This window comes from Octopus bimaculoides, chromosome 7 (assembly GCF_046866305.1).
Source record: "Octopus bimaculoides isolate indiv1 chromosome 7, ASM4686630v1, whole genome shotgun sequence".
Classification (NCBI taxonomy): Eukaryota; Metazoa; Mollusca; class Cephalopoda; order Octopoda; family Octopodidae; genus Octopus; species Octopus bimaculoides.
The window spans coordinates 37409692-37423098 of record NC_142934.1 but is presented as its reverse complement, the minus strand read 5'-3'; the positions used below and the strand labels follow the sequence as shown (position 1 = coordinate 37423098).

The 13407-nt window shown below is 38.0% G+C and overlaps 1 protein-coding gene across 1 annotated transcript in view; it reads left to right on the top strand.

Annotated features, from left to right (window-relative positions):
- Nucleotides 1-11205, top strand: part of LOC106883950 (uncharacterized) — a 51039-nt gene extending 39834 nt beyond the window's left edge. Inside the window, exons 7-8 of the mRNA XM_089355207.1 lie at nucleotides 2259-2352; nucleotides 7625-11205. Of these exons, the coding sequence (XP_089211333.1) occupies nucleotides 2259-2352; nucleotides 7625-9969 (2439 nt within the window). The 3' untranslated portion in view covers nucleotides 9970-11205. The remainder of the gene's footprint in view (nucleotides 1-2258; nucleotides 2353-7624) is intronic.
- Nucleotides 11206-13407: the final 2202 nt, after the last annotated feature.

The following is a 13407-nucleotide window of genomic DNA, read 5'->3' as shown; positions in this document are numbered from 1 at the left end:
TTGATTATGTTAGACAATGAATGTGGTTTCTTGTACTTCAGGTCACTAATTCTTATTCTAATGTTAATGGTTCATATTCTATTAACATGCAAAACAGCTGTTGGCTCCATTTACTCTGTAGGTACCACAGCTATTGGGTCCAGATGTACAGTGTAGGTACAACGTGGTGCTCTCATTCATTGAAACAAGTCACAGCACTGCAGCTGTACACCTGACAAGTGATTTGTTGGTTTTCTTTACTGAATTTGTGTCCTTCTACAGACAACTGGTTTCTTATCCTTTATACCAAAATAAAGAGTTAAACACTGATCTTGTAGACTAAGTATATGTGAAATGATAGTACTCTTATTTTATTGTTTTTGTTTCTTTATTAATTTTTTGTTGCTGCTTTCAACTGCTTTATATGATTTAGATGATATGAAGCTGAGATTAAACTGCTGATTACTGATTTCATAATCTCTGAAGCTGAATTTTCTGGAGTTGTTTCATTGTCATCAATCTTCCTAATGTCAAAAGAGTATTTGAAGTAACTACTGCAAATTTACAAAATGCTAAATATACAATATTTTCACTTATTACAAGCAGTAGTGACAATGTCTCCTCATAGTACCTATTTATAGCTAAGTGGATTCAGCTATGGAAAGCTAAAGATCCTATGTATATTTCTGACATAAAGCTCTGCAGTAGTCAAGTCTTTTAAGTAATAATATTTTATCATCTTGCTTTTATTATTTTTCTGTGATGTATTTTCTTTCTTTCTTGCCTTTAACCCTCCAACACGGAGTATAGGCCACTTATAATTGAATTCCATGTCGCATAATTTTTTGCTTCTGTACTTATACTCTGCCATGAATGTCCCCCTTTCTCTAGTTCCTTTTGCGTTGATCTACACCACAAGTTCTTAGGCCTACCCCTCTTTCTATATCCATCTGGATTCCACTGTAAAGCACTTTTCGCTACATTTGATGTGTCTTTTCTAATTGTGCTATCAATCCACTTCCACTTTTTCTTAAATATTTGCTCCCTAATCGTCCTCGTCGTGAGAGATAGAAACAGGTAAAACTGAAACAGGTGAAGTTGAATGGGCTAATCACCCATGCAATGGATTTTCAAATTGATTACGAAAACACTGATAGTTGACAAGTCTTGTCATATTAATTCTGTGATGCATGGAAGAGAAAAAGTTTTTTTTTTTGTTAAAATTCTTGTAAGGTATATTTTAAATTTCTCTCATCAAGAAAACAGTGGTATAATTATGTACAAAACAATAAATTTTAGACACAACTCAATGTTGTATGACTGGGAAAGGCGTTATTTCTTTCTCATGACTTCGTTTTCAACTAAGCAACCAACACTATTTTACTTTTTCCTTCATTAAGTTACTTTATTTCCTTCTTGGTTACTTTGGTTTGGTATTGCAATATTTTAGCTATTATCAATAGATTATTAAATATTGTAGACATTATTTTTAATCACTGAACAATTAAGCATGTTCATCATCATTTAGCATCCACTTTTCTATACTTGCATGGATCAGATGGAATTTGTTGAGGCAGATTTTTTACAATCAAATGCCCTTCCTGTTACCAACTCTCATCTGTTTCCATGCAAGGTAATATTTCCCTGTGACAGCATAGAAGACTGGGAATAAACAACCTTACTTGTTTCCAACAATCACATGACCTCAAGACAAGGGTACCCGCAAATGCATGTACACACACACACACAACACATGACTGCCTTTTACATTCCATTTACCAGATCTATTCACAAAGCTTTGGTCAGTCTGAGACTACAGTAAAAGACACTTGCCCAAAGTGTTGCCCAATAGGTTTGAACCCAAGACCATGTGGTTGGGAAGCAAACTTCTTAACTGTGCAGCCACTTTTAAAGACAATTTAAGATGATTTAAGGAAGCTTTATATTATTAATATAGTGGTTATTATTTTTTTTTATACTCAAAGTTTTAATTTCATTTCCTTTTATCTATTTCTTTTTGTTTGTTTTCTGTTTGTATTCCATCATGTTCCTCAACACCAATTATTCAACTATGAAAAAAAAAAAAGAATCCCCTGTTTTGTCCTGAGGCATAGCAAATAGCAATATTTAAATCTGAACTCATGGCAACTGCAATATAATAATTTCTGATAATTGATTTGAAAAATATATTTTTGTCAATTTTTTTTTCAGGTGCCTCAATATGTATTTATTTGCTCATATCTTTAGTATTAATTTTCAAATTTTCTTTTGATCTACAGAAAGCAATATCAATGGCAAAGACTTTGCAGGAAGTGGAGCACTTGAACCAGATGCTACGGTCTGGAAACATTCCTGGCTTTGAAATTAAAGGAAGTGAGGATAATTTTTTTTTTCTTTACTTTTTTATTATGTATGTTTATTTTTCTATGTTAAGAAAATTTCTGATCACTCAATTCTGAAGAAAGAACAAAACTAATTGCCAATCAAATACTATGTACATTTACTTCACTGATAAGGTTCTTAATAGTGCACTACCTACTTAAACTTCAGTTTTATTTTAACCCTTTAGCATTGAAATTACTGTCAGATGTAATGCTTATTTATTCACATTGTTTTGAATTAGTCATGGCTTATCTTGTAGCTTCCAGACTTTGAAGATGTGATTGTTTATTTTTAGAATAACATTGTAGAGTAGGTGCAAGAGGCCAGATCTGGCTGGTTTTAGAATATTCAGGCAGGATATGACTGGTTTAAATGCTAAAGGGTTATGGTTTATTCTTCTATGAAGATAAGTTGGTATGGACTGCTGTATTTTTTGTGCACACTGTATTCTTTCACCTGTGACACTAAATATATAACTCTATTTCATGCTGTCTTTTCTTTGATTCACTTTTGTCAAGAAAGCTGAATAATGTGTTGCTTTGCATAATTCACTACTTTTCTCAACATACAGAGACCATTTTTTGGAGGGAAGGTGATGTAGTTAATAGAATCAGCTGATTTGTTAAATAATATCGTTGACATTGACTGACATTATTGACCCTGGTTAAATGAATGACAAAGTCAGTAATTTTGGCTCTCAAAAGGATAAAAATATAGTAACATTCTTGATCTACCAATTTTTGCGTCTTCTAATCTTGACATTACATGGTGGTTGTAAAACTAGTGTCTATATAATACAATCATCGTCATTCATTTTCAATCTTCCATGAAAACATTTCTGGCCCTGAGGAAATATTACCTTGCTTGGAAACAAGTGAGAGATAGCAACATCAAAAATCTACCTCAGTAAATTCCAGCCATTAAAAATCTACCTCAGTAAATTCCATCTGAGCCATCTGGAAAAGTGATCATTAAAATGGTGATGGTGACACATATGCACATATAATGTCATCATCATTTTATGCCCACTTTCCATGCTTGCATATGTCAGATAGGTCATCACTGTCTGAGTTTCCTATCCAGATTAGAGAATCATTTCTCGCTCATATGTTACTTTTTGGAGCAGTTTATATTGCTAGATCTCCCTCCTGTTGCCAGCCTTGTTCAGGGTGTCATAGACATGACTAGCATGCAAATCAGAGAGAAGTGGTATTCTGGGATACTAGACAGTGTATTAGAGAGAATCTAGATGTTGTGGTTGAGAACTTTGTACATACAGATAATGGTTTGCTTGCACTTACTGATTCTAAGAAGAAAGCGGCATGGAAGTGTCACTATGAAAGGTTGCTAAATGTGGGGAGAAGGAGAATCCTCCTAATATGGGCCAGCCATCAGAATTGACAGTAGTATGATAGGCAGAGCAGTTAAAGATATGAAAAAAAAAACAAAAAAAAACTAATTAATGATCCATTGGGAATTACTGCTGAGATACTTAAAATATTTGATGGAGTAGGATACAATCTGGTCGTTTGTATAGTTAATCAGGTAATTCAGGAAAGTGTCATTCCCAATGACTGGTGTAGCTGTTTTATAGTCAGCTGCTACAAGGGTAAAGAAGATGCCTTAGAAGTAATAGAGATACCAAATTAAAGTTACAGAGAGAGTTATAGCCTAATTAATTAGAAATATAGATGCAGTTTGATTTTGTGTTGAGTAGAAGTACTACTGATGATATCTTAGACAACTGCAGAAGTATTATACTTGACATTTGTTGACCTGGAGAAAGCCTTTGGCAGAGTGTCTTGCTCTTTGAAATGGTGATCTCTGAGGAAGCTAGGTATAGATGGATGACTTGTGAAAGTTGTGCAATTTACATACAGGACTGCTGTCAGTAAAGTGATAGTTAACCAGGAGTACAGTGATGAATTTAATGTACAGGTAGGCATTCACCAGGACTCAGTTCTCAGTCCCATCCTATTCATCATTGTCTTCCAAGGCCATTACAGTCAAATTCAAGACCTGCTGTCCCTAGGAACTGCTATATACTGATGATCTTACTCTCATTGTAAAAAAGAAATTGCAGGTGTAAAAGCAAAACCTTGAATCATTGTCTTAAAGATCTAGTAAGCAAGAAAACAGGCAGGACCCTACCCACCTCAGATAAATGGCTCTACTTGATATGTAGGAAAGGTATAGACAGTAATTCCACATGGTATACCCAGTGCAAGCTATGGGCACACAAGATGTGCTGAGGAATTACTGAAAGGTTGCAAGAGAAAACTGTTTTTGTGGAAGATGCACACGTACCATACAGTTTGAGGTCACATGGGAAATTGATTTTCTCGAATGCTTTGGAGGTTCCCTAGATAGATAGTTTCTGTTAGCTAGGTGACCTAATTAGCTATGGGGGAGGATGTTCTGAAAATGTAGTCATTAGAATAAGAATAGGATGGAGAAAGTTCAGAGAGCCGTTAGCTTTATTAGCAATGAAAAGTTTCTCCCTTTTCAAGAGGAAGGCAGATTGTATGATGCTTGTGTACATTACAGCTATGCTACATGGTAGTGTGGTGTGGGCTCAGAATACTGATGACATGAAAGATTAGAGAAGAATAAAGCTTAGTAGTGAGAATTTTTTTTCCTTTCTTCTTTTTCCCTGTTCTTTTCTGTGTTGCAAGTTTCATGGCATAAAAAAGCACCCAGTACCCTCTGTAGGAAGAGCATCTATCTTAGAAAGCATCCAAAGATGACTTTGGAGCTCAACGCAGCCCTGCAACTTGCAGATTCTCTGTTAAACTGTCCTACTCATGCCAGCATGGAGAGTGGATGTTGAATGATGTTGATGATCCATCAGCTGCTTTACAGAGGGTACTGGATACATTTTATTATGATGCCTTCCATAATCAGGTAGTGTAAGTTGATAAAGTTGCTAAACTAAGATTACAAAAGCAGCACTAAGCAGCAAGAGTGCTAGAGATTTGTTGTTCAGCCCATGATAATGGTGCTATCTTACAGGATTTACAGGCTAAATTTGAGTTTTCATAAAAGGAAAACACAATATTCCCTCCAAAAATAAAAGTATTTTTAAAAATAGTAACATATCAACTAGATTATGACTGGGAGATAACAGTTTACTCAAATTAGCTGCCCTCAGTTTCCACCACAGTTTCAAGATGGCTCTGGAACTTGGTACATGCATTCGCCAATATGTTCCTGGAAAGATCTTCAAACCCATTCTTGAGCTTGGCCACCAGCTTGGCACTAATGTTGCGGATAATGCGGTTTGTATCTTTCTCAACTGCAACCTACATATCCATGGGATTACAATCAAAGGAATTAGGAGGCCAGAAATTGGGACTGGCAAAATCATAGAAATTCTCTGACAATCACTTCTAACATGGGTTGTAGGTAAGTCACTGGTTGTTCTCAGTGTTGTGCAACTGGTCCTGACAGAATTTCTTTTCATCTGAGAAGAATCAGATCATTCCCAGCTCAATAGGCTACCTCAGTTTGTTCAGGATCTTCTTTGCCTTCATCAAGTGGTTCTCCTTGGCCCTAACTGACAGAATGTGTCCCTTGCACTTTTTGTATGAGTGATTGCGAAGGTCCTCATTCAGGGCCAGTTTCATGGTAGCTATTACAAGACCCATCTCTCTCGCTAAAGCCTGGATCTTCCATCACCTAGTCCCATAGTTGTTGGATGAATCCTGGCCTGCAAACACAGTTGGAACTCCTGCTGGTCATAGCTTCATAGTCTTACAATCTTTACATTGTTCATGGAGCTTTGAGCAGCAGTCATGGTGTCAGCATTTTTGATACCCAATATGAATCATCATAATGAGGTAACTTTTTTCCAATATTCAGATGGCTCCCAACTCTTTGTGCCAGCTATCTTTTTCTCAAATGCAACTTTAATTTTTATGTTCTCCAATGTTGTTAGCTGTTTGTTTACCATATATCAAGCTGTTCTTGAAAAAAGGAGACAACAATTGTCAAATTTAGCCCTAACACCCTATATGTTTATATTACTGTGGGGCTAAAAACTACATTCGAACAAAAACACTTGATTGTGTTCATGTCAGACTGATGTATCTCCCTCACTCTAGTGTCCAGTTTGCATTTAAATACTAAGGTTGATGCAATTACAATTTGTGGCCTAATCTGACAACCAACAGAAAATTAGAATACAAGCTTCATATGATATATATTTTAGGATTTCATGTTACGTGTGTGTATGTGTATAATTATATCTCCAAGTGCATCATCATTATCACTATGTGACGTCTGTCTCCCATGCTGGCATTGTTTGGATGGTTCAACAGGATGATCCAACAAGCCAGTTTCTATGGCTGGGTGTCCTTCCTTAAACCACTTTATAAAGTGTGCTGGGTGGTTTTTTTTCCTTACACCATTATGAATAAATGTCACCAACTAACTCAACTAAATGGGGTTGTAGTAGAGAGGGAGATGGCTATATGTCAGGTGTTTAGAGGGTATGATTGAGGGAGAGGCACAAGTGTCTTGTAGAGGAGATATATGGCTATCTCACATTATATAAGGGCAAAAATAAGTAGCTAATAAGAAGACGATGATGGCAACAAGATGTCTGTATACTCAAAGTGAGAATAGGAGAAAATACAAACAGGATTGGGAAAGATGGGTGGGTAAATTGAACAGAGTATGAAAAGAGAGTGTCAGAGTTAGTGTTGAGAGTAGAGATGAATGCATGGAACAAAAGTGGATGTGTAGTCAATGGAAAATTTCAGTAAGATAAGGGGAAGAGAAAGAAATAGGAATGAGGAAATCAGGAAGGAGGAGTGATAAGTGATAGTTCAGGAAGGATGAGGTATGGCAGTCCTAAGATTGGCTCAGGAGAGGGAGAGATAACTGTGGCATAGGAAGGGATGATTGGAGTAAAATAAATTGGAAAGGTATGATATTGAAAATGATGGTTGGATTTTAAACGGAAGTAGTTCCAAAGAGGAAGGGATGTAACTGTAGCACAAAGTAGTGGTGAAATTCTTGCAGATTTTGCTCATGATTGCAGCAACTGAATACTGTTGTAGTCAGATCAACTTCCACTATTTCATACCATGTCTTTCTGGGTCTCCTTCTTCCACAAGTTTCATTCACATTTAGCAGCTTTTGTTATACAGCTCTTCTTAATCATATGCATCACATAACCATACCAGTACATTCAACATTATATAAAAATCAATGTGTGTGTGTGTGCATATATTTATAATATATATATGTTTCTTTGTAGGGTCAGAAGAGGATGCAGAAGAGGAAGAAGTTAGCAGAAAGGAGAGTTTGCCACGAGAAACTTTGCGGAAAGATATACATCAGAAAGAGCAAAACCGAAAAAGGGAGCACCAAGATGATGATAGGTGGCAGGAAAGTGAAGCAAAAAGAAAGAAAGAAAATCAAGACAAACAAGTGCAGCAGCAAAAGACCCAACGTAAACAGGACCTTGAACAAGAACGCAAAAAAGAGTTTGAACGTAAGAAAGAAATTGAAAAACAAAAGGAGCTTGATAAGCAGATGGAACTTGAAAAACAGAAAGAGGTTGAACGACAAAAGGAACGTCAGAAGGAGATAGAGAGGCAGAGGGATTTAGAAAGACAAAAAGAAGTAGAGAAGCAGAAGGAATTAGAACGACAAAAAGAGATAGAGAGGCAGAAAGAATTAGAAAGACAAAAAGAGTTAGAGAGGCAGAAAGAATTTGAACGCCAGGAGATAGAGAGGAAGAAGGAAATTGAACGCCAGCAAAAATTAGAACGACAGCAGGCAGAGTTGGAGCGCCAACAAGCACTGGAACAACAACAGGCTGAGCTTGAGCGCCAACAAAAATTAGAACAACAGGCAGAGCGAGAGCACCAACAAGAGTTAGAACGACAAGCAGAGCTAAAGCGCCAACACGAGTTAGAAAAACAACAGGCAGAGTTTGAACGCCAACAAGAACTGGAACGTCAACAGGAAGAGCTAGAGCACCAACAGAAACTGGAACAACAGGCAGAGCTAAAGTGCCAAGAGTTAGAACGACAACAGGCAGAGCTGAAGCGCCAAGAGTTAGAACGACAACAGGCAGAGCTGAAGCGCCAAGAGTTAGAACAACAACAGGCAGAGCTAGAATGCCAACAAGAACTGGAACAACAGGCAGAGTTGGAGCGCCAAAAAGAACTGGAACGACAACAAGAGCTGGAACGACAACAGGCAGAGCGAGAGCACCAACAAGAGCTGGAACGACAACAGGCAGAGCTAGAGCGCCAACAAGAGTTAGAACGACAACAGGCAGAGCTAGAGCGCCAACAAGAGTTAGAACGACAACAGGCAGAGCTGGAGCGCCAACAAGAGTTAGAACGACAACAGGCAGAGCTAGAGCGCCAACAAGAGTTAGAACGACAACAGGCAGAGCTGGAGCGCCAACAAGAGTTAGAACGACAACAGGCAGAGCTGGAGCGCCAACAAGAGTTAGAACGACAACAGGCAGAGTTGGAACGCCAACAAGAGTTAGAACGACAACAGGCAGAGCTAGAGCGCCAACAAGAGTTAGAACGACAACAGGCAGAGCTAGAGCGCCAACAAGAGCTGGAACGACAACAGGCAGAGTTGGAACGCCAACAAGAGTTAGAACGACAACAGGCAGAGCTAGAGCGCCAACAAGAGTTAGAACGGCAACAGGCAGAGCTGGAGCGCCAACAAGAGTTAGAACGACAACAGGCAGAGTTGGAACGCCAAGAAGAGTTAGAACGACAACAGGCAGAACTAGAGCGCCAACAAGAGTTAGAACGACAACAGGCAGAGCTGGAGCGCCAACAAGAGTTAGAACGACAACAGGCAGAGCTAGAGCGCCAACAAGAGTTAGAACGACAACAGGCAGAGCTAGAGCGCCAACAAGAGTTAGAACGACAACAGGCAGAGCTAGAGCATGAACAAGAGTTGATGTGTCAAATGAACCAGCAGAAACTTCTGCAGTTGAAGCAGCAGCAGTTGGAACAGGAAGAACTGGAGCGACAGATGTTGGAACAACAGCAACAACAAATGGTCATTGAAGCAGCTGCTGCAGCAGAGATTGAGGAAGAAGAAGAGGAAGATGAAGAGGAAGAGGGAGAAGTGGATGCTGGTGAAGAAGAAGATGAAGATGAAGAGCAAGCTGTTCCTTCTACTCCGCCTCTTCGTCTACAGCATACTGTGGAAGGAGACTCTGCCAAATCTGGTGAGGAAGAGGAAGAGGAGGAGGAGGAGGAGGATGAAGAAGAGGAGGAGGAGGAGGAGGAGGAGGAGGAAGAAGAAGAGGAGGAGGAGGAGGATGATGATGATGAGGAGGAGGAGGAAGTAGAGACTGTTGAAGTAGAGGATGATGAAGATAGCCAAGATGTCAAAGTAGAAGTTGAAGATGAAGAGGAGGAAGAAGGAGATGCAGGAGAAGAGGTGGAAGTTGAGGAGGAAGTTGAAGTAGAAGATGATGAGGAAGTGGAGGAAGAAGAGGAGGAGGAGGAAGAAGAAGAAGAAGAAGAAGAGGAGGATGATGATGAAGAAGAAGAGGAAGAGGAGGAAGAGGAAGAAGACGAAGAAATGGAATGTGAAGATGCTGATGAGAGTGATTAGTTGTTTGAAGTATTGTACGAGTGTGTGTATGTATATGTGTATGTGTGTGTGTGAGAGAGTATAGGTATGTAAATATATTTCTGTAAGAAGGTATGTGTGTTTGTATATAAATGCTCCTCTGAATGTGATGTTTTAGACTTTATTGAATGTTTTCTCAGAACCTCTCTTCTCATTGTTTGACTTCATCATCACAACACTGTAATTAAATCATTTTTATTATTTTCTTCATCAGTTTTTTTAGGACAAAATAATTGGTGCATTGATATCTTTAAGAAGAGTACCAAGTTGTTTGTTACCTCTGAATATATGGTATGCTGTTAAATGGGAAAAGAGCTAGGAAAATGAAAAGCTCTCTTTCTCTCTTAGAACTAAATGAATCACTTATAGTAGTTTAATTGTTGATACTTCTATTTAGGGTGCATTCTGCAAGCCTTTCTTCATTCAACTTTTGAAGATGTGCCACTTCATGCATTACTTGCAGTAGGCTGTCTTTTTGTCCAATGACATACTTCTCATTTAATTAATTCACTGCCAAAATCCAGAAGTTGAGCTCTCAGTGTGAGCTCTTTGTAGAGACATCATTTTCAGTGTCCTTGTATACATACACATGCATTCCCACAAATATTTGTATACATCCATGTATTTTTATAGTTAACTTGTTAAGAAGCAAGTTCGATCCTTTATTTGCAATTTCTCGTTGATGTAACAACATTAAACATACAACATAAATAGGTCTTTGTATTTGATCTCAGTTAAATGTTCTATTTATTTCTTCTTTAATTTGTTTTCCTTTAATTTATCCAACAGCAAGCCATATTGGAACCAAGAACTGGATCTATTGAATTCAGCTCTTCATCATCTCTACTGGTTCCAACATATTGTGTGTGTGTAATTATTTTTGTTCCAGTTCTTTTTCAGGCAGTTTTCATTGTTGTAAACAACAAATTGGCAGCTGATATCACACCAACTGGCTTCTTAGTCATGCAGTTACTATGAAGTTTCAAACACCACTTTTAGAAAGTATTTTTTGTACAACTATGAGTGAATTTTATTTTCTCTCTAAATGGACAAACTGCTGCATCTGTCGATATCTGGAGATATGATAAAGCCACATATCAATCAGATATTGTTTTGCATAACAAAGCCATGCCTGATAAGGCTATGATTCTACACTTGATTGGCTAAAACAGATATATATATATGCTAAAAAGTAAATAAATAAAAATTGAGATTTTATTTTTAGACTTCATTTCATACTTAGTTTAAAATGTATGTGTGTGTATAAATGAGTATATCTCTACTGTGGTTTTGCACAGGTGTCTAAATTACTAGTAGTGAGGCCTAAATAGGAATAAAGAATGGAGGTAGATGTATTTCTCTACTTGCCTGCTGTCTATTCATATATCTGTATGATAGCATTGCATAGATTTAATTATTGAGACACCTGTTCATGTCAACTCTGTGTGTGTGTATTTATATATACAGGGGTTGAACAAAATAATGGAAACACCTTAAATTTTCAAACAAATTTATTTTAATATGGAGTAGGACTGCCTTTCGCAGTAATTACAGCCTGAATTCTACAAGGTATGGACTCATACAAAGTTTGAATTGTTTCCAAAAGAATTTTTATCCATTCTTCAGCTGAAACAGTCTCCAATTCTTGTAGTGATGGTAGAGGATATCGACTCCTTACTTGTTTTTCTAAAATGCACCATAAATGTTCAATAATATTGAGATCTGGAGACTGTGGTAGCCAGATAAGATGTTCAACTAGAATGTTCCTCGTGTCATTCAGTAACAACTTTAGCTGTGTGAATTGGTGCATTATCATTCTGAAAGACTGCGTTTCCCTCTGGAAACAGTTCTGCAACCATTTGATCAGATAAAATGCTTAAATAGTCTTGACTATTAATTCTACCATGAAGGGAAACCATTGGGCTGGCAGATTTCCAAGATATAGACCCCCAGATCATCACAGATTCTCCTCCATGTTCAACATTTGGAAGAAGGCAGTCTGGGTCAGTGGTCAGAAATAAGGTAAAGGATTCAGAAATAAGGTAAAGGATGACTTGTCCGAGAAAATAACATTCTTCCACTGCTCTAGGGATCAATTCAGTAGGTCTTTATTCCACTCTAAATGCTTTGCAATGTTTGTTTTTGAAACTAGTGGTTTTCTGATTGCAGCCCTCCCATGAAATCCGGCTTTGTGCAGCTCCTGGTGCACAGTTTTTGTGATCTTTTCTAGCAATTTGAGTAAGAGTCCGAAAGTCCCTATCTGAAAGTTTTGTCTTTCTTCTGGAGTTCTGTTTCGACGAGGAGGTTTTTCCCTCTTTCTCAAAGGCTGTCATTACTTTTGAGACAGTACTTCTTGATACACCAAACATTTCAGCTGTTTTCATTACGCTAGTGCTTGCCGTACGAGCACCAACAATTTGACCTCTTTGAAAGTCCAATAAATCTATCATTTTAATGAATTTTAATTACTTTTTTCTGATGGTATCTGAAAAGAAACAGCAATTTTAGCAAGACATATTAAACAACACTAATAATAAATCTAAAAACATAAAAATAAACAAGCTTTTGACTGTTTTATAGATATTTCAAAATTATGATGCTTGGTGTTTCCATTATTTTGTCCAACTCCTGTATGTAACATCGTCGTTTGACGTCCGCTGTCCATGCTAGCATGGGTTGGACGATTTGACTGAGGACTGGTGAAACCAGATGGCTACACCAGGCTCCAATCTGATTTGGCAGAGTTTCTACAGCTGGATGCCCTTCCTAACGCCAACCACTGAGAGTGTAGTGGGTGCTTTTACGTGTCACCCGCACGGAGGCCAGTCAGGCGGCACTGGCAACGGCCACGCTCAAAATGGTGCATTTCATGTGCCACCCGCACAAGAGCCTGTCCAGGGGCACTAGCAACGATCTCGCTCGAAAATCCCACAAAGTCCAGCCAGGTGGCACTGGCAACGGTCCCGCTCAAGTGGTGCATTTCATGTGTCACCCACACAAGAGCCAGTCCAGGGGTACCGGCAACGATCTCGCTCGAAAAATTTCATGTGTCGCCCGCACATGAGCCAGTCCAGGGGCACCGGCAACGATCTTGCTCAAAAAAAGATGTATGAAATCGCTACAAGTGTGTATTAAATACTTTAATGCTCGTACCTTTATATATATATATATATATATATATACACACACACACACGTATATATATATATGCATGCATGCACACAAATATGTACAAGTTTTTAATTTGGAGTATAAGTTGATAAAAATACCCCTATTTGGAGTCCAATCACTTTTGTATCAGCATTTAGTAGTTCACCTAAAGATAAAAACTATTTGTGCTGATTTAATGTTAACAAGTAGCTTGATGTAGTAAAACAAACAACATATTCATATTGTCTGTATCAACATGAACCCATTCAG